Source organism: Pelophylax lessonae (genome assembly GCF_965119305.1).
Source record: "Pelophylax lessonae genome assembly, chromosome: 8".
NCBI classification, from domain to species: Eukaryota; Metazoa; Chordata; class Amphibia; order Anura; family Ranidae; genus Pelophylax; species Pelophylax lessonae.
In genome coordinates, this window is record NC_138775.1 from 163528424 (window position 1) to 163554668 (window position 26245).

Sequence of the window (26245 nt, forward strand, 5' to 3'; positions counted from 1 at the left end):
GACACTGATAGAGTACAGGTGTGTGTATAAACCAGCAATGAATCACCATAGGTTATAAATATTCTTATAAAAAGTCCTTAAATCTTGGTGTGATAAAATATAAGGTGCAAAAACCGTCTGATCAAATGATGCTCAAGTGAGTGGCCCGTCCCTCCAGGTCCCCTACTCACCACAAATATGTATCATAAGCGCTTGATAGGATCATATATGGTTATGGCATAGTGATGTCAGCTGCTCATTAGCTGTACAGACACTTCATGGACTTCTGCTCCTGCCCTCCCCACAGTAAGTAGCTTGCTGAGGGGGCACCCAAGCCGAGTCACAGGTCCATGTATCCATTCAGGCATGGAGCTGCGGTTCAGCCCCCCCCCCCCTCTCTCTCTCCTCATTAGGTAACTGACTTTGACAGCAGCTGGAGCCAATGACGTCGCTGCTGTGTCTTAGCCAATGAGGAGGGGAGTCTGGGATGGCTGAGACATATAATGCATTAATAAACTAGTCATTGAATGCATTAAGATAAAAAACCTTCTGACTTTATAACCACTGTAAGCCTCCTAAAAAAATTCTACACTGTGACCTTCTAAAAATCACAATTTCTCTCACGTCCTCTGACAGTCGTCACCCGTTCAGTTAGCCTTCACTAGTGGGTAATGGCACCCTCTGCAGGAGCAAGCTAGGCAGTTTTAAATGTTAATAAAAAAACTTTCTACACTTAGGCACACCTCCAGGGGGCCGTCCCTTAGCCATTATCCTGATCCAGTTACCACTGTCCTTTAGGTGTGCAAAGCGGCGACCTGGTCGCCTGTGCACACTTTCACAAAATTATCCAAAATTGATGTGATGGCATCCTCAGATGCTTCCTTTGGCCGCAAGGTTTTAAGTGCGGCGGTTGTTTGAAGAGATGGGGGTTTTTTTTCTGTCTCTTCCTGGGGTGTTTTTTGTTGTTCTGGGTTAGCTCCTGTTGAGCTTTGTTGCCCTGTTGGCTCAGTTGTTTTTTCTGGCCCGGTTGATACGTTACCTTTTCGGTAGGTTGCGTCTTCCCACCCCTCACACCTGCTCTGCTTTGGGACATCCCACTAATGAAGGCTAACTGAACGGGCGGCGACTGTCAGAGGACTCGGAGAAAATTATTTTACGGTAATTTCTTACAACAATTATATTTTTGCATAATGTTACATGCGCCCCTATGTAACATTGATTGACCCTTTAGACTGGTCACTCTAGTTCTCTCTACCTCAGCAAATCAGAGGAAGCTTTCTACTCATTCATAGAAGTTAGTGATGCTCAGCCTGACTGTTTTGTAGCTGCATACTGTATGTAGCAAGCGACTTGCTATTGGGGGCACTGGTCAAGGGAGAGGATCCAGGACTGCCCACGAGGACCCAAGAAGAGGAGGATCTGGGGGCTCCTCTGTGTAAAAACCACTGTACAGAGCAGGTAGGTATAACAGGTTTGTTTTTTTGTTTTGTTTTTTCTGGTTCAAAGATTTTATTAATAAATATATGGTACAGACATACAGTGGTCCAGGAGAAGGACTTGAAATGTGATTAACATTGTGGTAGTAAAGCCAAGGGTGGGGGAGGTACCCCCAGAGGAAGCCTGAGCCGTGATGTTGAGGAAAAGCCAGAGAAGTTGCTGATCATAGGAGCAATAGGGTATTTTTTTTTTTTTTTCAAAGCTGCTTTAAAGGTTTGTTCACATGAACTAACTTGTAATTTAAGTTTTTTCGTAACCCTTTAAACTTTAAGTGCTAAATATACCTACAAACGCATTAATTGCAGAAGCAAGGAAGGAACTTCTTTTGGGCGACAGGCGTCCCGCAATTTTCTTTGCGATTCATTGGGCGGCAAGCGCACTGCAATAGGGGTGCTATTGAGAAGTATTGGTATCTCACAAGCGTGACGCAATTTCAAATTGTGGGCAGAATTGTGGCGATTCCGCCCACAATTTGATCACTCAGATGTGAATGGAGCCTTATATAAAGAAAGAATGTTCTGTGAATTATTGTTTAAAATATTTTTGTTGATCTTGCAGAACAATTGGCGATAGACTTGGGGAAGCCAAAGCCAGTGGAAACCTTGGAAACACTTTGAAAGTCTTGGGTAATTTTGATGAAGCAATTTTATGCTGTGAGAGGCACTTGGACATTTCTCGAGAGTTGTTTGATAAGGTATATTAAATGATGTGATAGAATTTTTGCTGTAGCATTTTCATTTCCTATCTTCTGAACATGTGGCTGGGTTTATCTCAAATGTTATGTCTGCTTAGGAGCATCCTTATGATGATAGCCCCCTTTTTCTATATATTATGTAGCTCTGCTTACAGAGCATCTACATGCAGCCTGTGATATCTGGAACTGTTAGAAGACAAATATAAAATTAGGATATCTGTAGAAATATTGGAGGAGGACATTGTACAGTGATAGATTAGTATCACTGTGGGTTTATTTTAAAGTGTTATTTAACTTAACTTTTTAACTTTGCCCTAAGGCAGGGTTTCCCAATAAATTTTTTCCCTTGGAACCCTTTGACATGGTTTAGCAAAACTTTGGAACCCCAACAAAAAAATGTGTGCCGTAGAGTAGCGCAGCACAAACCTTTTAATGAGCAGAGTGTATTGTTATCTTTTGCTGGCAAATTCTTTTTATGTCTGGTTTAATTGTTGACAGAATCCTGACCAAGCCTTTCAATGCCCCCTGACAAAGCCTCCCTAACAGAGATTTCTATCTGACAATAACGGAGCTTTAGCAATGAACTCCACTCTCTATCACTCCTCTACCACGAGTGATAGAAAATGGCCGATGGCAGGGCTGGCTGGCTGACTGCTGCACATGCTCTCTTACGGATGAGCTTTCTAAGTGGCTGGCTGATCATGGCAGTGCTGGCGGCAGGGTGGGCACTAGGGCAGGTTGGCTGAATGCAGGGCTGACGTCCTGGCCGGTTTAAGATCCCGCTCTTGCGATCCGCGGTTGCGCGATCTCTGACATTTCCGACCTTTCATTAACAGTAGGCAGCGGCCATCTTGGATGTGGCAAAACCACCACGGAACTCCAATTTTGTTCTTGTGGAACATGCACACATACAGTTTCGTTTAAAATACTAGCAGTCCAACATCACTAACCGGATCAATCACTGTTTTTGGTATAAATTATATTTCTACAAAGCAAATAATTTACTTGTAGGTGTAGTAGAGTTATAGAAATCCAACATCCATGACATGTATGCTGCTGATTCTGTGTAATTAAACCATTAATTGAAAGGGGCGTGTTCAAAATAATAGCAGTGTGGAGTTCATTTAGTGAGGTCATTCATTCTGTGAAAAAACAGGTGTCAAACAGGTGGCCCTTATTTAACCACTTAAAGAACGGCCACTGCAGTTATACTGCAGCAGGTCGGTCTCTGTGTTCATGCAGCCAGCCCCCCACAGTTAGAAAGCACCACCTAGGGACACATTTAACTCTTTGATTGCCCGTGGTATTAACCCCTTCCCTGCCAAAAGTGTCAAAAATGTCAGTTAAGTGTCCGATCTGTCCACTGCAATGTCGCAGTCCCACTAAAAATCACTGAACGTGGCCATTACTAGTAAAAAAATAAATAAATAAAAATGGCAAATCTTTCCCCTAGTTTGTATATGCAATAACTTTTGCACAAACCAATCAATATACACTACTTGGGATTTTCTTTACCAAAAATATGTGGCAGAATACAAATTGGCCTAAAATGATAAAAATTTGATTTTTTTTTTTTAAATTTATTGGGAATGTTCTATAGCAGAAAGTAAAACATTTATTTTTTTTCCAGACTTGTCGCTCTTTTTTTTGTTTTAAAGCGCAAAAAATAAAAATCACACAGATGATCAAATACCACCAAAAGAAAGCTCTATTTGTGGGGGGAAAAATACATAAATTTTATTTGGGTACAGCGTCGCACAACCGTGCAATTGTCAGTTAAAGTAACGCAGTGCCGTATCGCAAAAAAATGGCCTGGTCATTAAGGGGGTAAAACCTTCCGGTCCAGAAGTGGTTAAGGACAAGGCAGCAAATGTTGTACATGCTGGTTATAGTACATTTCTCACTAAAAATCTGAGTAAAATGGGTCATTCCAGACATTGTTCAGAAGAACAGCATACTTTGATTTAAAAGTTAATTGGAGAGGGGAAAACCTATAAGTGCAAAAACTGATAGGCTGATCCGCTAAAATAAACCTAAATGCTTTAAAATGGCAACCAAAACCAGAAAGACGTGGAAGAAAACCAAAAACTACCATTCGATCAAAGAATAGCAAAAATGGCAAAGATGCAGCCAATATCTAGCTCCAGGGTTTCAAAAAGTCTAAAGTTACCTGTGAGTACTGTAACCATTTGACGCCTATGTGAAGCCAAGGTATTGGCAGGAAGCTCCCGCAGAGTCCCATTGTTGAAAAAACGACATTGGCTGAGGAGATTACAATTTGCCAAAGAACACATTGACTGGCTTAAGAAAAATGGCCCAACATTTTGTGTGGACTGTTGAAAGCAAGATTGCTTTTTTTTTTTTTTTTTGGGTCTAGGGGCCACAGACAGCTTGTCAGACGACCCCCAAACACTGAATTCCAGCCACAGTACACTGTGAAGACAGTGAATCGTGGTGGCGCAAGCGTCATGATATGGGGATGTTTCTCATAATATGGTGTTGGGCCTATTTATCGCATACCAGGGATCATGGATCAGTTTGAATACATCAAAATACTTCGAGGTCATGTTGCCTTATGCCAAAGACAACAACCCCAAACACACCAGTAAGCGAGCAGAATCTTGGTTCCAGACCAACAAGATTAATGTTAGGGAGTGGTCACTGAAGGGTCAGGTTCCTCCTTTCCTGGTGAATGGGCATTCTACTAGGGCGCTGAGTGCCTTTTGGGCTTTTTGCCATCAGGCGTCAGTGATGCAAGTTTGCAAGGCGGCAACTTGGTCGTCTGTGCACACGTTCACAAAATTCTACAAGGTAGATGTGTTGGCATCTTCGGATTCCTCTTTTGGCCACAAAGTTTTGCAGGCTGCTGTCTAAAATAACTTTTTTTCTCTTTGAGGGTGTATGTTTGTTTTTTCTAGATGAGCTCCAGTTGTTCCTGGTTGAGCTCCTTGTTACCTGGTTGGCTATGTTTAGCATTTGGGGAATTACGTTATTTTTTGCGTTGTTTTCCCACCCCTCATGCCAATACTGCTTTGGGACTTCCCAATGTTCAAAAAGATAGGAAGCTGCGTCTGTCAATGAACGATAGAGATCTGGATTTTTTGACTTACCGTAAAATCCTTTTCTCTGAAGTTCATTGACAGACGCAGCACCCGCCCCTCCTAATTATGAGTGGAATGAGGTTGCTGTCTTCTAAACACTGCTTGCAACAAAACTGAGGGATGTAGCCGAGTGTGTGAGGTTATGCCTGCAGGGACTGCCCCATAGGCGTGGTAAAACTTTTTGCTGCCTAGTGTCCTACTCCTGTAGGGGGCAGCATAACCCAATGGTCAAGAAGATAGGAAGCTGCGTCCTGTATGTAAAAAATCCAGTTTTCTCTTTCGTTCATTGACGAACACAGATCCATATTTTCTTTGACCCTTGGGTTTTGCTGCTCTCCATAGGAGTAGGACTAGGCGGAAACAAAACCTGACTACGCCCCTAGGGCAGTCCTATGGGGTATACTTCCCACTTCCTGCTATAGGACTTCAGTTGTTTTTTCTGCCTAGTCAGGAGTAAGGACCTGGTTCCCTGCTGTGATCTCTGGTCCTAGCATTTTTTTCCTTTTTTACAGGGAATTTTTTCTTTGTTTATTTCTGTTTCTGTGACAATCAAGTAGTTTACTGTGAGAACTACAATCAACTGCTGGACTGGGCGGTGCACTGCATATCTGAGATTCTTACGGTCTTGCCAGCGAGCGCAACCCAACTATTCACTCCGTGCTAGGTTGGCCGCGACATAGCCCCACTGTACGGGGCTGGCCAGCGAGTCAAACGCCCCGCGAGGACACCTAGCCTTGGTCACGGCCAGAGTCGCAGCATACCTCTAGCCCGCAGCACCCCCATTCCAAGATGGTGCAGTGGACTACCACTCGGCTCCCAGAAGTGATGAGTAGTGTCTCCCCTCTCCTATGGGGAAATATTGGGGTGGACGCAGGCCCTTCCCTCGGGTTGGTAGGCCCCTTCTGTGACCTTCTTTTTCTCATGGTTACCTCCCCCCCCCCCCCCCCACTAGCGAGGTTCCCCTGTACAGGTCGCCCTCACCTACCCCCCCTTCTCCTTAGTCCCCCCTCGAGGTGCACTGGCTGTTGTGATGTATGGGGTGTCCTATGGTGATGGGCTGAAGGGGGGTGGGAGCACACCCCTGGCGGCCCACCATTAGATGATCCTGCGGTGAATGGCTGCGTGGAGGCCCCCCTAGTGAACTACAGGTACCTGAAGGGCCGGTCTAGGATTCTGGGTGCCGCACTGCACCACGTGGCGCCGCCATTCTGTTGCGGATGGCTGTTATGCAGCCTCGGCAGCCATGGTTGTGTAGTCCGGTGGCCATGTTTTTGGAGTGGGCCTCTAGTGCCAGTGACAGCTCTTCCTCATCCTTTCTGATCGCAGCATGGCAAGCAGCTTGGTGCTCTGTATTCTGTGCTGAGTTGGTGGTGGTGAGTCCCTGTGGGTATACAACTCCCTCTTCTGCCATAGCAGCGCCGCTGGTTCACTGGGACTTGCAGTACCACAGCGGTAGCGGTGTGAGGGGAGTTTTTTTGTGACAATTTTTTGCATATTAATGGTGGCCTCCGAATTAACCATGGAGTCCCATGAGCAGGTATCACCACCTGACCCACTCTCAGAAGCTGCGGGACCCTCTGGTTATCAGTCTACCCTTGCGGCCATGATGGCGGTCCTACAGTGATTGTGTCAAAGGTGATATGGCTCTTCTAAAGCGGCCTAGCCAGAAACGCCCCCCGCCTTCCCTTGTATCCTCTACCTCCTCAGAGTCTGAGGTGAATTTGGCCGCTGCGGATGCGAGTCAACCCACTGGGTCTGCGTCCACGCACCCTGAGTGCTCTGACAGTGAGGATGGTTCCTCTTCCACTACGGCTGCGCTTGAAACGGCACTTGTGGAGGCACTGATTGTAACAGTGAGGGAAACGTTAAATTGGAGAACACAGCTGATGCTGCATCGGTTGCGCCGGTGTAGTTTAGCACCCGTAGACCATCCAAGCTGACCAAGGTGTTCCTTTTTCCTGCCTATTTCGGCGAGATTGTCACTAGTCAGTGAGGATCCCCAAAACACATGGTTGGAATACCTAAGGAATTCTCTAGGAGATATCCCTTTGAGGAGTCTCTTTTGAAGAAGCCGACGGTTCCACTGGCGGTGGACTCTCAGGTTTCTAGATTAAATAAGGCCATGCCTCTTCCGGTGGAGGATTCCTCATCTTTAAAGGACCCTGTGGACATGAGAGCTGAGGCTCTGGTCAGATACCTTTTCACGGTGGTGGGTTCAATTTTGAGGTCAGTGTTTGCTATCATCTTGGTCTCCCAGACCTTAATGGAATGGGTGAAACTCTTACCCCAGGATCTGGAAGGTATTCAACATCCTCCTGAACTGGCAGAGCTGGCAGATCAGTTGATACAGAGGCTACAGTACATCTGTGATGCATCCTTAGATGCGGCCCCTTTGGCTGGCAGAGTGTCTGTGATTTCAGTGATTCTCCCTCACATGATTTGGTTGAAGTACTGGTCGGCTGACCAGGCTTCCAAAAAGGTTCTGACTGATCTACTGTTTGCAGGTGACTGTTTGTTTGTTCGGTGCTTCTATGGAAGAAATCCTTAAAGATCTTACGGGACGTAAGAGTACTCTTCTTCCACAGGTTGCCAAGAGCCACGTCTTAAACGCAGTCCTTCCTTCTCGACTCACAAACGGCTCTTTCGTCCTGCGGGCAGCCACTGCCGCCAGCCGCATTGCTCCCTGCCTCCAATAGGACGGGGGGGCCTGGGAGAGGTGGCAGCGGGAGGGGGTGGGACCCCTTTTCTCTACACGCACAAGTGATTGAATGGCTAATTAGCCACTCAGATCACTTCTGCCGTCTACAGAATCGCCGGGTGCAAACAGTGATACTTGGATGATGCCTATAGGTGCAGGCATTATCCTGGTATAACCACTGAAACTCCTTGGGTAGAACGTGGTTAAACAGCCATTCACTTGTCACACAGTACAGCCATGTGCTCACCTGCTGTCTTCGGTCCCCTGCGCCAGCATCTTCACTAATGGCACTTGGCTGTGACAGCTTGGGGCTTCACAGCCGGGTGCCCAATGCGCATGCGCGTCGTGAGTGGTAGAAGCCACACCTGTTAGTGTCCCAGAAGACTGCAGGGGGAAGAACTTCCATTGCCGAACACTGCGGCACTCAGAACAGAAGTGGGGAAGCGGGTACCTGTACTAGTACCCGCTCCTCAAAGTGCCAAGAGGAGTGGGGAACTTCCCCTTTTGGGTGGGGTTCCGCTTTAAGCGTTTCTACCAAAATTCCACTGCCAGGAGGAAAAGTGTCTAGGAGAGATAAACCTGTGGTTCTCATTAGGCCTAGATTTAGAATAATGTTGCTGTAGAGAAGAGGTTATATTACACTAATGTGGATGTACAGTCAGAGGATCCATAAACCTTTAGATTAAATGAAACATTGGGAACCCACTGGCATCATAATCTAATGTCCTCTTTTAACATTCCTTGTTTTAACAACATTTATTTTACAATGTAGAACCTTTTGACATTTTTAAAGGAAAGATGGCTCACTGCTTTTCCTAAATTCTGCAATAGCTGTACAGTAGTGTACTAAAGCTCAAATTCTGCTGCTTGTCAGTGTTCTGGGAACCCAAATTGATTAGAAATGTTAAATAGTAGAATAAGTATTGATTAGTCTGTCCCCTCCTTAATATATTTATAACAGAAAAATATTCTGTTTCATGTGAATTGAGAAAGCGGAAGCACCGATAAAATGTAGTTGCACTAATTATGTAAATCTCTGGATACAGTTATTCCAGTGGGTACGCGAATTTATGCAGACGTGCAGTATTTCCTAGATTGCAAAAGCCATTCAATCAATGACTTCAAAGTGTTTGTCTTTTGTTTGTTTTTTTTTCCTGAAGGTGTTTTTTTTTTTTTTTAACGCTGATCTGTCCTGATCAGATTAATGAGATGCTGAGCACTTTTATCTTCTCACCCAAACAGGTTGGGGAAGCTAGAGCACTTTATAACCTGGGAAACGTATACCACTCAAAGGGAAAAAGCTTGGCATGCATTGGGACACGTGATCCTGGAGAGTTTCCAGAGGAGGTGAAAATAGCTCTACAGAAGGCTGTGGATTTTTATGAGTAAGTAGCAGTGCTCCTAAATTACATGCGACCTCATGTGCGGTGCGAATTTCAGCCATACACTTTGTATGGCTGAATTTGCACCTCATCTGCAATAAACACGCACATGAGGCTTTTTTTCATCCGCAGCAGAATCGGATCGCATAGTGGTTCACACTAGTGCGATCCGATTCTGTGTGAACTTGCAGATCGCACTGAGATATGCGATCGCAACTGGGGGTGTCGTTAACTTTTAATTGACACCTCCTGCGTATCGCATATGGCAGTGTGAACTGCCAGAGGTGCGGATGCGATGAGGAATCACGCTGCATATTCGCAGCGTTCCCGCTTTGCACCACATGTGAACCGGGACGAACACAGGAGGTTTTGTTTAGAGGCACTCGCATGACTTTTATTAACCAAACAGTCCAACTCCAGTTAAATCCATATTTGATAACATATGAGATTTTTTTTTTTTTTTTAATCTAGCACACTCCCCTGCTTGGCAGGGAAGATACACAAATTCAATTGTGAGGGTGTTCTGTGATTCAACAATATGCATTTGTAGAGTGAGTTTTTAGTCCCAAGGATTTTCACACGATTCTGTGTCATAGAGCAGCCCAATAACTGGAATAGGCTGCCCCATGTGCATTTGGTGCCCGAAAGGAAGCTCCTTTTTGGGTGACAAGCCTTATCTGATCATTGTGCAGAATTGCATCGCGTTTGGGGTGCCATTGAAGGATAACAGCACCTAAGTGTTTGCAGCGCATTGTGCAACGATTGCCACCCAATTTGAGATGGCGGGCAGAATCGCACAACTCTGCCCACAATCCCAAATATCAAGATGTGAATGGGGCCTACATAGTTGTCCTAAACATTGAAAAATTTAAATGTTAAAGTAATTGTAAAGTCTCATTTTAAAAATAATAAAAATAACATGTTATACTTACCTCCTCTGTGCAGTTGGTTTTGCACAGAGCAGCCTGAATCCCCCTCTTCTCGGGTCCCTCGTTTCTGCTCCTGACCCCTCCCTCCTGTCGAGTACCCCCACAGCAAGCAGCTTGCTATGGGGTAGCCAAGCTGCAGCTTTGTGTATCCATTCAGACAAGGAGCTGCGGTTCAGCCCCGCCCCCTCTCTCTCCTGATTAGCTAACTGACTTTGATAGCCGCGGGAGCCACTTTGCACCTTGGCTGTCAGCCAATCAAGAGGGAGAGTCCCGGACAGCCGAGGGGACTTTCTGCCTTTACAACTCATTAAAAGGAGTTGTAAAGGCAGAAGGTTTTTATCTTAATGCATTCTATGCATTAAGATAAAAAAACCTGTGTGCAGCAGTCCCCCCTCAGCCCTCCCTGATACTTACCTGAGCTCCATCTCGATCCAGTGATGTCCAGGACTGTCTTAGCCTTCCAGGACTCCACTCCTCATTGGCTAAGACACAGCAGTGGGGCCAAAGTCAGATAACCAATCAGAAGAGAGAGAGGGGGCGGGGCCGAACCACAGCTCCGTGTCTGAATGGATACACGGAACTGTGATCCAGCTCAGGTGCCTCCATAGCAATCTACTTGCTGTGGGGGCACTCAATGGAGGGGAGGAGGGGCCAGCAGAGCCCAAGAGGAGGATCCAGGCTGCTCTGTGCAAAACCAACTGCACAGAGCAGGTAAGTATAACATGTTTGTTATTTTTATTGAAAAAAAAAAAAAAGACTTTACGATCGCTTTAACTGCAATAAATATGTAAATTACTTAAAATATCCAACTAATGAAAGTATTTGTAGGTGTTATCTGCGACTGCATATAGCTGAAAAATCCATTGATTCATTTTATTTATATAGCATTTTATATACATTTGTGCTGCAAAAATGTTTTCTCCTCTTCTCAAACAGAGCTAATTTATTAATCGTAACGGAATTAGGAGACAGAGCAGCACAGGGACGTGCATATGGCAACCTTGGGAACACACATTATCTGCTTGGAAATTTCCAAAAGGCTGTTGTGTCCCATGAGCAGGTATAGTATATTTCTGTCCAGTGTTATTTTAATCAGAAGATTCAGCCAAATAGTTTTAGAAGCATTCGTATACTACTTTTCAATCTGTGCACCTCCATGGTCTTTTGTAAGCCTTGCAGCATGCCCTCAAATGTTTTGGATTGGTGTTCTTCCTTTTTCTTTTTTTTTTCTTCTTTTTAGTATGCCTGATAGTCATTTAACATACATTCTTGTGATAAGTGTTGGTGTTTGGAGTAATAAAAATTTTCCCTTACAGCGACTTCTTATTGCTAGGGAGTTTGGTGACCGGTCAGCTGAAAGAAGAGCTTACAGCAATCTTGGAAATGCATTTATATTCCTTGGTGAATTTGAAATGGCAGCAGAGTACTACAAGTAGGAAATACCTCTTTACCTTTCAACTCCCTTCCCCCTTTTATTTATTTTCATTACAGCCCCATTCACAGCTGAGCGTTTCGCCAAGATTCTGCCCATGATCCCCAAAAGCTCTGCAAGACTGACAAATCGCACCACGCTTGTTCAAATGCCACTTAGTTTAATGGCACCTTTAATAAATCAAGCTGCAATCGTGGCAAACTTCATCAGGCGAAACTTGTCGCTCAAAAGGAAAAGGAGCTTTTTTGGGCAACAAGCTTTGTATGATGCAGTCTGCCGCAATTGATCATGAGACAATCATGACAGAACCACACCTGCATTTAGGGGCCATTGAAAATGAATGGCATCGGAACAAGCGTGATGTGATTTGTCAGTTTTGCAGAGCGTTTTGGCATCGCCGTCAGAATCGCGGCTATTTTGCCTGCAATCGCAAATGCCCAGGTGTGAATGGGGCCTTAACTAACAATCTATTGAGACAGATTGATGAAAACACTCACACTATGCAGACAATCTGTCTATTTTTTTTTGTGTTTCCTGTTACCTTAGACTGCTGAAATATCTAGTTTATTACTTACATTTTTTGTCTTTTTAAAAAAGGAATTTTACTAGTAGCTGTTAATGTTTTTTAAGTATAGGAATGTTTTGTAATTATGTTTAAGGCTCCATGTACACGGGACGTTGTTAAAAGTCCCTTTGAATGCTGGAATTTTTAGGACGTTTGAAACGTCCGTTCGGTCGCGTTTGTACCCGCGTTTAGCGGCGTTTGCCGGCGTTTGCGTTTAGAACCGTTCCTAGAGGTAAAAAAAAAAAATTATTCCCCTTTAAAATGGAAAAACGCGAACGCTAAACGCGGGTCATCGCGTTTGTGCGTTTGAAACGCCGGGAAACACGTTCGAACGCAAATAATTGCGTTCTAAAAAAAGTCCCTGAACGCAACTGCCTGCAAATGACTGTAAACGACCTGGTGTACAAGGACAGATAAGATAAAATGTAGATGGGTTCAGGGGCTTCTGAAAAAAACGCCCAACAGCTCCTAAACGGCCATTTCCAGCGTCCCGTGTACATGGAGCCTAACTTTTGTAACCACAGATCTTTAAAGATTCTTAAGCTTCTATTCTTTTTTATTTTTTTACTTTTATTATAATAAACATGTCATACCTGCTCTCTGCAATAGTTCTGCTGTTCTGGGGGCCCCGCAAGCGCTCCTGACTCCTTTTCAGTAAGTTCCCCCATAGGAAGCCACTTTCTATTGGGGCACACGTGTAGGCTCGATCCCAAGTTGAGCTACCTGCGTCCATATGGAAAGAATAGAATGAAGTACTCGCGATATGGACTATTTTAAATATCAGATATATGAAGCTGCAGCCTTCACTAAACAGCTACCTGGGTAGATGTTAATATTTGAGAAAATTGGTGGATGTGGAGCTGCTTGTGCTGGATCTATTATGATACTTTGAGTATATATGCACCCAAACCTATTCTACAGAAGTGCTGTACAAAAAAAATAGTTTGAGACAAATCAAAAATCCCAATTTATCAATGTTAGTGATTCAGTGATAAAGTGACATGTACAAAAGAATATTTCTAATTCAACGTTAATAGTGCAAAAAAGTGACGGGTGCTTGCACCCTGTATAACGTGTCGTTATTAACCTCAAATATGGATATGCACAAAAATCAAATAAAAAAAATGTGTTTTCATAAAATATTCGTGCCAATGTCTTCACTCGTGCTCTCCCCACCAAGGGGGTATTCAGCATTCACAGCACCATAAGCTGTATGTAATCTCCTTTGGCAATGGATAGCTGACATGCTGTATTCCTATACTCCAATTACCTCAGCAGTCTCAGGCATATATGGGAAATAAAACATCTATAGCGTAATTCGAAGGTGTAGATTTTAATAAAAGACTAGTAGTACATTTAATCTGTATAAGCCAAGCAGTAAAAACAAATAGCCAGGAAGTGGGGAACGCCGATGTGCTCAATGGGCCCGAAAGTGATGCAATGATGCTGTGGCTCCGCTCATCGGCATCCCGGACTTCCTGCCTATTTGTTTTTGCTGCTTGGCTTCTACGGAATAAATGTAAGTGTACTACTAGTCTTTTATTAAAATCTACACCACGGAATTAAGCTATGGATGTTTTATTTCCCATATATGCCTGAGACTGCATGGGTAACTGGAGTACAAGAATACAGTGTCGGCTATCCATTGCCAAAGGAGATTACATACAGCCTATGGTGCTGTGAATGCTGATTACCCCCTTGGTGGAGAGAGTCTACCGGTGAGTGCGGCACATATAGGGGAACACGAGTGAAGACACTGGCACCAATATTTTATGAAAGCACATTTTTTTGATTTCTTGATTTTTGTTCATAACATATTGGAGTACTGTTGTTATACAGGGTGCAAGCACTTTTTTGCACCGAGTCAACTTTTTACACTGAATCACCATTAACGTTGTGTTAGAAATATTCTATTGTACATGTCACGTTATCACTGAATCACTAACTTTGATATATTGTGTTTTGTGATTTGTCTCAAACTATTAATTTATGTACAGCACTTATGTAGAATAGGTTTGGGTGCATATATTCACTAGGTATCATCATAGATCCAGCACAAGCAGCACCACATCCACCAATTTTTTCTAAAACCTGCATCCATAGTCACCAACAAATCGGGCTCAAATTGATATCGGGCTTAGGTAAGTATAAGGGGGGGTCTAGGTGGAATTTAATAACAGAAAACCTTTTGAGTTGTTAAGGCAGGAAGGTTTTTTTTTTTTTTTTATCTTAACGCAGTCTATGCACTACGATAAAAAGCCTGTGTGCAGCAGCCTCCCCAGCAGTCTCCATCCTGATTGGCTGGGATACAGCCACGGCGCCATTGGCTCCCGCAACTGTCAATCAAAGTCTGTGAGCCAATCAGGAGTGGTGAGGTGTGGGGCCAAACGGCAGCTCCGTGTGTGAATGGTCACATGGAGCCTCAGCTCAGATCCCCCCATAGAAAGCTGCTTGCTATGGGAGCACTCGATAGGAGGGAGGGGCCAGGAACAGGGGACACGAGAAGAGGAGGATCCAGGCTGCCCTGTGCAAAACCAGCTGCACAGAGCAGGTAGGTATAACTTGTTTGTTATCTAAAAAAAAAAAATACAAGACTTTACAATCACTTTAACGCAGAGGAGGCATTAAGATAAAAAAAAACCTTAAAGGGGAACTTCACTCTGTCAGCATTGACTATTTTAATCCTTAGGCCCCTTTCACACACCGAGTCCATTCAGATCCGCCAGTCAGTTTTTTTGGCGGATCTGAACGGATGCCCCATGCATCTCTATGGGGCATCGGATGTCAGCGGAGACATGTCCGCTGACATCCGATCCATCAAAACCGGACGGATGGAAACCCTATTTTCCATCCGTCTGGCGGATCGGATGAGAACAGAAAGACGGTTCGTTTCCATCCGATTCCCCCATAAAGAATGGGGACCTGACAGCTGTGTCTCCGCACACAGCGCAGAGACACAGCTGTCATCCGCCTGCTCAGCGGGGGATTGGTGGATCGATTCCCCACTGAGAAAAACGGAGTCCGCCTCCGTGTGTGAAAGGGGCCTTATGCTGCCAGTATTAGTAAATAGATAGAGTTTATTTTTGCAGAATGTTTTTGGATCATCCTTATTGCAGTAAGCAACAAGCACATACTGGCAATCTAAAAACTATTTTTCCAAAGATGAGGGCTGCTCTCCAAGTTTTAGCCTGAGAGGGAATATTGGCATCGATGAACAGAAAGCAGAATATGTAAAAAAGAAATCAAGGCTGCAAAAATTAAACAGGAACGACCAATTGCAAAAGATAGGACGAACCCCAAAAATTTCTTCAAATACTGTGTATTAATAGTAAAAAGGTCAGGTATGGGCATGTAGGACCTTTACAAAATAATCTAGAGTGGGTGACTGGGGAAAGACATAAGGCAAATGTATTAAATACCTTCTTCAGCTCTATATACAAAGGAGCATGGGGGAGCTTATGTCCGGAATGGGGATTGTATTGACACAGCCCCAAATGATCCACAATGGCTCAAAATTGATACGGTCCAGAAATATATAGACACAAAGGTGAAAAAAAGCACCTAGACCAGATGACATACACCTACGGGTCATAGAAGAATTGAGTTCTGTAATTTCAAAGTCATTGTTTCTAATTTTTAGGGACTCTTTAATGACTGGAAAAGTACCACTGGATTGGCGTGTGGCACCTATTTTTAAATAGGCCAATGTGGTACCTATTTTTAAAAAGGGAACAAAGTTTTTACCAAGTAACTATAGAACTGTTAGTTTATAGAAGATATTGGAGAGTTTAATAAAAGGCCACATAGATGAGCTCTTGCTGGAAAAAAAATATGTTTGCCGCAGACAGCATGGATTCATGAAATACAGAAGCTGTCAAACAAATGTGATTTATTTTTATGAGGAGGTAAGTAAAACCTTGGACAGAGAGAGGGGTGGCTGTGGACACGGTATACTTGGACTTTGCAAAAGCGTTTGACACAGTTCCCCACACGCTAATATGTAAGGTAAAGTCTAAAGGCTTGAAAAAATTCTGTTTGTAAATGGATAGAAAACTGACTAAAAGACCGATTTCAGAGAGTAGTGGTTAATGATTCATACTCTGAATGGTCTAGGGCAAGGGTCCTCAAACTACGGCCCGCATGGCGCGGGCCATTTTTTCTGAATCCCCTAATTAGAGCCAGAGCCAAAGGGTGGACCCAGGGAGCACTGCGCCATAGCCCACCCATATGTGTGACAATAGCGAATGAAAATTAGCTATTGTCACACGGATCCTCCTCCCGGCCAATCAGGAAGCGGGTCCGAGACCTGCTTCCTGATTGGCCGAAAGGCGAACCCATGCCATTGGCCGAGGAGGAGGCATGAGGACTAGAGGAGACGCGGGGGGACTGAGGAGAAGCCACCGCTGCAGGTAAGTGCACTGACTGGTCACTCTGCATTGATGGGAACACGCTGTGGTCACTCTGCATTGATGGGAGCACGCTGTGGTCACTCTGCATTGAAGGGGGCACGCTGTGGTCACTCTGCATTGATGGGGGCACGCTGTGGTCACTCTTCATTGAAGGGGGCACGCTGTGGTCACTCTTCATTGAAGGGGGCACGCTGTGGTCACTCTTCATTGAAGGGGGCACGCTGTGGTCACTCTTCATTGAATGGGGGCACGCTGTGGTCACTCTGCATTGAATGGGGGCACGCTGTGGTCACTCTGCATTGAATGGGGGCACGCTGTGGTCACTCTGCATTGAAGGGGGCACGCTGGGGTCACTCTGCATTGAAGGGGGCACACTATACCTTGATTACTGAAGGCCCCTTTCACACTTTTGTGACCTCAAAGTCACGCAATTTTTTACGGCGTTTTTTGCCACAAAGCAATGCCTATTACATTTATGGGGGCACGCTGTGGTCACTCTGCATTGATGGGGGCACGCTGTGGTCACTCTTCATTGAAGGGGGCACGCTGTGGTCACTCTTCATTGAAGGGGGCACGCTGTGGTCACTCTTCATTGAAAGGGGGCACGCTGTGGTCACTCTTCATTGAAAGGGGGCACGCTGTGGTCACTCTTCATTGAAAGGGGGCACGCTGTGGTCACTCTGCCACAAAGCAATGCCTATTACATTTTTCTGTTTGCTCCCCCCAAAAAATTTTGAGCACCAGCCGCCACTATATAAATAAAACAAAAAATATGCGCATTGGAATTCGTTCATATTTTTTTTTTCTAACTATAGTCCGGCCCCCAACAGTGTCTGAGGGACCGTGAACTGGCCCTCCGTTTAAAAAGTTTGAGGACCCCTGGTCCTTGGTGTAGGGTTATCAGTGGTGTACCCCAAGGTTCAGTGTTGGGACCCTTACTTTTTATTATACTTCTAAATGATATAGGGTATGGGCTTAAAAGTACCATTTCAGTCTTTACAGAAGACACCATGCTATGCAGTGGAATAACTTCCTAATGAGATGTCTCCACCTTACAGGCCAACCTCAATGCATTGTTTAATTGGGCAACTTCGTGTCAGATGAGGTTTAATGTTGATAAATGTAAAGTTATGCACTTGGGAGCTAAAAATATGCATGCATCATACATACTAGGAGGGAGTACAACTGGGGTAATCAGTGGTGGAAAAGGATCTGGGTGTTTGGTACATCATAAGCTTAAAGTATAACTAAAGTCAAAACCTTTTTTCTCTTTTTTTTTTCTTTTTTTTTTAGTTTTGGATAGAGTGGAGAGGGATTTGAATACTTGTCTGTTTTTGTTGCTGTCTGTGCCCCCATTAAGGTGATTCTCCCTCTCTATTTGTCCTTTTTACCATTGTCATTGAAATTAAAAGAAAATCCCAAATTTTGAGTTGTCCCTAGAAAAGTAATAGAGAGGAAACCTTCCTATGGGGACACTAGTTCTGGTGACTTGGGGGTCCCCAAAGAATTCCCTTAATTTGCAGGGATTTCCTCTCATTTCCTGTTTGGCTATGGGACAGGAAGTAAAGGGAAATCTCCGCAATGGGGCATAGATGGCAAAAAAAAAATACCTGATGGCTGACGGGTTATAACCCTCCCATACTCTATCCAAAAATGCCTATAGTTTTACTTTGAAAACCGGAGATTGGCATTGCATGCTATTATTAAAGTTAGCAAAATCCTTTCTTAAATTAAGAGGTATAGACCCAAGACAGAGAGAAATAATTTTGCCCCTTTACAAATAATTAGTAAGACCTCATATGGAATATGCAGTTAAGTTTTGGGCGCCAGTTCAAAAAAAGATATCAGGGAACTGGAGGAAGTGTAGAGAAGGACAACCAAACTGATGATGCACGGAGGAGCTCTGCTATGAGGAAAGATTTGAGGAACTGAATTTATTCTCTTGAGAAGAGGAGAAAAAGATGTAAGTGGTCCATATAGTGGACTTGGTGTTGACTTATTCACTTTAACCACTTACCGCCCGCCCGCCGTCATATGACGGCGGGACGGTGCGGCTATTATCCTGGGCGGACGTCATATGACGTGACCCAGGAAATGCACGGCAGGCGCGCGATCGCGGGCGCGCCGCCGTGCACTGCCGTTGTCGGGGTGTCCCCGGGACACCCCCCGTCACCGGCAGGGGGGAAACAGCCACTGGGCGTGGCTGTTTCCCACGTGATCGGCTGTGTTCCAATGACACAGCCGATCACAATGGAGGCGGCCGGGAGATGACCGCGCATGCGCGATCGGGAGCGCGCAGCGCGGTCATGTCGGTTGCACTGTGTTCCGTAGGAACACAGCTGTCACCGGCAGTAGTAAACAGTCACTGACAGTGACTGTTTACTATGTGATCGGCTGTGAATCCATTCACAGCCGATCAGAAAATGTAAACAAAGAGCAGTAACTCAGTGTTACTAGCTCTTCTCTCCTCATACAGTTTCCAGTATGAGGGGAGAAGAACTAGAAACAGTGAGTTACTGCTCTGTGTACCTGAAAAAGTAAAATCACACAAATAAAGGTCCCCCCACACAGTCCTCAGCCCCCCCCCAATGTCACCTGTCACCCAACAGTCACCTCATCAGTGCCCAGAAATTGATACCCATAACGTTCACATGTGAGCGCAGCGATCGCGGGCAGAATCACCACGATTCTGCCCGCAATCCAGAAATCATTGCAAATTGCGGGACGCCTGTGCGTTGCCCGTGATTTGCAATAGCACCCCAAACGCTGTGCAATGTTGCCGCCATTTCCGCCTGCCGAATCGCGGTAACATCGCGCAAACAACGCATGACGCCCAAAAAAGGTACAAGAGCTTCTTTGGGGCGTCATGCGTTGTTTGCGTGATGTTACCTCGATTCGGCAGGCGGAAATCGCAGCAACATCGCACAGCGTTTGGGGTGCTATTGCAAATCACGGGCAACGCACAGGCGCCCCGCAATTTGCAATGATTTCTGGATCACGGGCGGAATCACAGTGATTCTGCCCGAGATCGCTACGCTCACATGTGAACATAGCCTAAAGTTCACCGGTCACCAGAGACTGCCATCAGTACCGCCGTGCACCATTGCCCGTCACCTGTCACCCATCAGTGACCATCGCCTGTCACCTGTCACCCCATCAATCACCGTCACCTGTCACCCCATCAGTCATTGTCACCTGTCACCCCATCAGTCATCGTCATCTGTCACCCTATCAATCATCGTCACTTGACACCCCATCAGTGATCGTCACTTGTCACCCCATCAATCATCGTCACCTGTCACCCCGTCAGTGATTGTCATCTGTCACCCCATCAATCATCGTCACTTGTCACCTCATCAATCATCGTCACCTGTCACCTCATCAGTCATCATCACCTGTCACCCCATCAGTCATCGTCACCTGTCACCCCATCAGTCATTGTCACCTGTCACCCCATAAGTCATTGTCACCTGTCACCCCATCAGTCATTGTCACCTGTCACCCCATCAGTCATCGTCACCTGTCACCCCATCAGTCATCGTCACCTGTTTGCCATATGCATGCAATCACTTACTGACCGCCTAACGACTATATGCGTCGGCCATTAAAAGCTAAATACTGGGGTTATGGCAGCAGATAGCCCCCATAACCCCGGTATTTTTTGAAACGGCGGGCGGTCGGCTTTCAGATAAGGGTGGTCCCAGTGGCGGATTCGCCGCGGAATTACCCTTACGGTGCAGGGGAAGAGGTGCCCTAAGCCGCGTCCCAGACGTTTTCCCAGCTTACCGGACCCGCCGGCAGCGGGGAAAACTATCCGGTCCCGAATCCTCAGAGACAGGAAGTCGAGTGAGGGCAAGATGGCCCTCACTCAACTCTATGGTCTTGGAGGACCGGAGCTACGTCAAAAGACGTTGCCTAGCAACCGGTTTAAAGGGCCGCTTTTTTTTTTGCTTTTTTTTTTTTCCTCTTTCAACAATTTTTTTTTTTTCTTTTCTTTTTTAGTGTAGTTGTGAGGTGTGAGGTCTTTTTGACCCCAGATCTCACAATAAAGAGGACCTGTCATGCCTATTTCTATTACAAGGGATGTTTACATTCCTTGTAATAGGAATAAAAATGATCAAAACATTTTTTTTTTTTTAAACTGTGTAAAAATAAAAAAATAATAAATAAAATAAATAGGAAAAAAAAAAAAAAAAATTAAAGCGCCCTGTCCCCGTTAGCTCGCGCGCAGAAGCAAACGCATACGCAAGTCCCGCCCACATATGTAAACGGTGTTCAAACCATACATGTGAGGTATCGCCGCGATCATTAGAGCGAGAGCAATAATTTGAGCCCTAGACCTCCTCTGTAACTCTAAGCTAGTAACCTGCAGAAATTTTTAAAATGTTGCCTATGGGGATTTTTAAGTACCAATGTTTGGCGCCATTCTGTGAGCATGCGCAATTTTGAAGCATGACATGTTGGGTATCTAATTACTCGGCGAAACATTATCTTTCACATTATGGAAAAAAATTGTGCTAAATTTACTGTTTTCTTATTTTGTAGTTCAAAAAAGTGAATTTTTTTCAAAAAAATCGCATCTGGAAGACTGCTGCGCAAATATGGTGTGATAAAAAATATTGCAACGATCTCCATTTTATTCTCTAGGGTCTCTGCTAAAAAAAAATATATAATGTTTGGGGGTTCCAAGTAATTTTCTAGCAAAAAAAATGATTTTAGCTTGTAAACACCAAGTGTCAAAAATAGGCCCAGTCTTAAAGTGGATAAATGGACAACTTTGTGTAAAGCGCTACTTGGATGTTAGGCCTATGTGTGTGGCCAGGCTGTGAAAAAGTGTTACACATGTGGTATCGCCATACTCAGGAGGAATAGCAGAATGTATTTTGGGGTGCAATTTTTGCTATGTACATGCTATGTGTTAGAAATATTGCATAAATGGACAGCTTTGTGTAAAAAAAAATGTGTTTTCATTTTCTTTCCACATTTTCCAAAAACTTGTGGAAAAAAATGACATATTCAAAAGACTCATTATGCCTCAAAAATTATACGTTGGGCTGTTTGCTTTCCAAAATGGGGTCATTTTATGGGGGTTTCCATTGTCCTGGTGCTCCAGGGCCTTCAAAAGTGCGATAGGTTGTCAGGAAATTATATGTGTAATTTGTGCTCCTAGAATGCCGGACGGGGCTACTTGAATGTTAGGCCTCTGTATGTGGCCAGGCTGTGAAAAAGTCTCACACATGTGGTATCGCCATACTCAGGAGGAGTAGTAGAATGTGTTTTGGGGTGTAGTTGCAAGTATACATGTGCTGTGTGAGAGAAATAACCTGTTAATATGGCAATTTGTAAAAAAAAAAAAAAAAATCTTCATTTTGCAAAGAGTTGTGGGAAAAAATGACAACTTCAAAAAACTCACCATGCCCCTTATTAAATACCTTGGAATGTCTACTTTCCAAAAAGGGGTCATTTGGGGGGTATTTGTACTTTCCTGACTTTTTAGTGTCTCAAGAAATGAGATAGGCCTTCAGTACATCAGGTGTGATCAAGTGTGATCAATTTTCAATGATTCGCACCATAGCTTGTGGACTCTATAACTTTCACAAAGACCAAATAATATACACTTATTTGGGTTATTTTTACCAAAGATAAGTAGCAGTATAAATTTTGGCCAAAATTTGTGAAGAAAAATGACTAATTTGCAAAATTTTATGACAGAAAAAAAGAAAAATGCGTTTTTTCACGATATTTTCAGTCTTTTTTTATTTATAGCACAAAAAATAAAAAACCCAGTATTGATCAAATACCATCAAAAGAAAGCTCTATTTGTGTGAAAAAAAGGACACAATTTTTGTATGGGTACAGTGTTGCATGACTGAGTAATTCTCAGTCAAAGTGTGAGAGCGCTGAAAGCTGAAAATCGGTCTGGGCAGGAAGGGGGTGAAAGTGCACTGTAGGCAAGTGGTTAAGGTCATCACACAGGACAAGGGGGCACTCTTTACATCTGGAGGAAAAGAAAAGAAATTTCATCTCCAAATACGGAAATGTTTCTTCACAGTAAGAGATGTGAAAATGAGAAATAGACTCCCTCACTCAAGAGATGGTTCTGACTGAATACTAACATTTAGGTAAAGTTCATCTAGGGAATATCCGAGTTGCCTCTCGGAGGATCGGGAAGGAATTCTTTCCCCTGCTGGAGCAAATTGGATCATGCTTTGCTGGGGGGGTTTTTTGCCTTCCTCTGGATCAGCTATGGATATATAGCTACAGCTATATATATATATATACAGTATATATACAGCTATAGGATTGTATGATATATATTTTTCCCCTTTTTATTTGTTGAACTAGATGAACTTGTGTCCTTTTTTTTAATCAGACTAACGATCTAACTATTTATATTTAATTGTTTTGAACCTTTTTTTACTTCAGTTACTTCCTGGTTTCCATGCCTAGGCAAATCATGTTCTACATCCTTGAAGTCTTCAGGAGGGAAGGAGGGGCTTTCCCAGCTAAGCACGCCCTCCTGCCTGCATGCTTGAGCTAAGGGTAAATGGATTCCAGGAAATGCTACATGAATCATCTACACTTACACAAGATTGACACTGCCAGAAATGCTAGTGTATTTTTCAAAATGATTTCTCAGCAAAATCATGGAGACATGAATGGATGGGGAGTTTACTTTAAATATCAAAAATAACTTTAATAGAGGTTTTGATTTGTGGTGCTCAGATGCAGTGTAGTTCCACTTTAAGTCCTTAGAACCACTTTAGGTTAACTTCTACATTATTTTTCATTTTTTCTTCTCTTCTTGGGGACATGCTGTCAAAAAGATCTTCAATTTTGTATGCTATGGTAATTTGATTACCATTTTGAAGTAAAGTGCTGGCTTTATAGCCATATAAAACATGTAGGTAGATCAGTTATGTGTTGGCAGAGCAGTAATAACTTAATGCAGTTTTTCTGAGCTGAGGTGATCTCATAAGTCTGCATTGTGTTTCTGCAGGCGCACATTGCAGCTGGCCCGTCAGCTGAAGGACAGGGCTGTGGAAGCCCAGAGCTGTTACAGCCTGGGCAATACATACACCTTACTTCAAGACTTCGAGAAGGCGATTGATTATCATCTGAAACATCTTGTCATTGCTAAGGAACTAAGTGACAGGTGAGCAATAAAATTCATATTATATGACAGTCTCTCTCTTCAGCTTTAAATTCAGTGAGTTCATGCCTTAGTCAGAGATTCACAATAAGCTGCAGGGAGCAGCTATGTGTGGGTGTCTCCACATATAACAAGCCATCTTCAGAAGAACCTATTAGCACTTGTCTCTTTCTCCTTATTTGCAGTAAAAGGCGTGTTTACATTGCATGTGTTGACATGTACTTACCCGACTGTCACCTGTGTGAGGGAGTGGGACAAACAGAAGCTTCTTGTAAAGGGTTTATTGAAGAGCATTCACCATGTAATAAAAAAATCTATGAATCATTTTTTTTTTCTACTGCTAATCAGATTCTGTACAATTTTGTAATGCAAGTTCAATTTTAGTTTCTACTTTCGTTCATTGACGGACACAGCTTCATATCTTCATTTGCCAGATGGTACTCAGCACATTGGTGTAGTGGTCTGTGCTCGTGGACAAAGACTGCTAAGTCATGAGTTCTAGTCCCAACCATGCTGCGTGTTCACTAGGCTAGTTTTTTCTCTTCAATAGACACAAATAAGGTTATCTATGATATAGAATTATATGGGGCAAATCACTCTCAAGTGTGTCACAGGTTCAAAAACACTTCAGTAATGGATGGTGCTTTACCTTTTTTTTTGGTCCTTTACCTTTTAAATGGTTTTGTGACAAATGCAGATAAAAGGTTTATCAACAGCCAAGTGTTTTGGTAAAGTGTGACCCACCATTGTTAACAGAAATGGTATAAAAGGCAATTCAAACTCTGACCATTAACAATAGAGATCAACTTCCACCTTGTGATCTCTGATGTAAAAGAACAATGGTGTACTTTTATGAACGGGTGAATTTTTTTCTCCGTTGGCTTCTCTACAGTTCACCGGGGAAAATGATCACATCTGGCACCCTTTTTATGAATCGGAGAACTTCAGTTCGCCCAGGGTGATCAGAGGAGAACGGTTTTCTCGGAGATCTGTGTAGAAGTCAATGGGGCGTCTGTAATCTCGTGAGACAAAGCGAGATTACAGTAGTATGAAAATCCCCTGGCGCGCTTTAACAAGCAGTGATAAATTATCACTGCTGAGTACACGAGGTTAATAAATAGTCCCCTTACATAAATATATATATATATACACTGAATACACACACACACATACATTGTGTGTATATATATATATATATATATATATATATATATATATATATATATATATATATATATATATATATATATATATATATATATATATATATATATATATATATATACACTGTGTGTGTATATATATATATATATATATATATATATATATATATATATATATATATATATATACACATTAAATGTATATCTACATGTATGTGTATATATATATATATATATATATATACATGTGTGTGTATATATATATATATATATATATATATATATATACATAAATATGGCAGGGGGACATAATTACTGTGTTGGGGGGTCTGAACGAGGAAGAAGGAAGTCCATAATCTTCCTTTTTCCCCCTCAGTTCTCCCCTGATTCTGTCTTCACTCCCCGCTTCAGGCTGGTGAACCCGGGAGTGTGAATTCTGACCCAGATCGCCAGTGAAGTGCGGGGATCGCAGCTTCATAGCCTGGCTGTTTCTGTGTCTGTCAATGACAGATTCCTGTGTGAAGAGATGATCAGCGGAGAACATGTTCTCCCCCGATCATTTCTGTTTCATAAACTGAGAATGATCGGAAATGAGCTGTGATCAGCAGGATCACTGCTCATCTCCGTGTCATAAAAGGACACCAATATCCTAATAGGTATACAGAAATGGAAAAGCTACATGATTTACAAACAGACAGCAGTATATGCAGTGTAGAAGGAACAACATTACAGTAATGCCACAAAGTGTAGATAGATATTTATATACATAATAGTATTTGATATTGAAGGACATGAATCCACCAGGCCTTCCAACATTAAAATACTTTGGTGTGTTCCCTTCCAATCAAGCTTGTTGGTACATGATCAGTGAGCATGTAATGTATTGTACACACAATATGCAAGATGATATGCTCCTTATGCACTTTACTGCATTTTAAAGCAACATTAAACCCAAAGGCAAACATTTATTATATTGCAGCTTACCAATTATTAGATGTAAAGGCTGCATTCAATTTTTTTAAGGCTTTCTTTTATTTTCGTCTGTTGATCTGGCATGTAAGTATGCCTTTTATGCCTTTTGCCTAAGTAACCTTTTTTCCAAAAGAGATTGTTAGTTGTATCAGATTTTAAAGTATTAGTACTAGCAGATTTTGATACACTAACCCTCTCCTCCCCCCAGATTGACAATGTTGCTGTCCAAAGGAGTGGGGCACTCTAACACAGAAGGTGTGTTACTGGCCAG

General features: G+C 43.3%; 1 protein-coding gene across 2 annotated transcripts in view; it reads left to right on the plus strand.

Moving 5' to 3' along the window:
• The window catches only part of GPSM2 (G protein signaling modulator 2), a 123766-nt gene that overhangs the window by 42392 nt on the left and 55129 nt on the right, over positions 1-26245 (plus strand). For both annotated transcript variants that reach the window (XM_082264772.1, XM_082264773.1), the window contains 5 exons: positions 2035-2170; positions 9212-9354; positions 11217-11340; positions 11597-11712; positions 23687-23842. In XM_082264772.1, coding sequence (XP_082120898.1) covers positions 2035-2170; positions 9212-9354; positions 11217-11340; positions 11597-11712; positions 23687-23842 — 675 coding nt within the window. The remainder of the gene's footprint in view (positions 1-2034; positions 2171-9211; positions 9355-11216; positions 11341-11596; positions 11713-23686; positions 23843-26245) is intronic.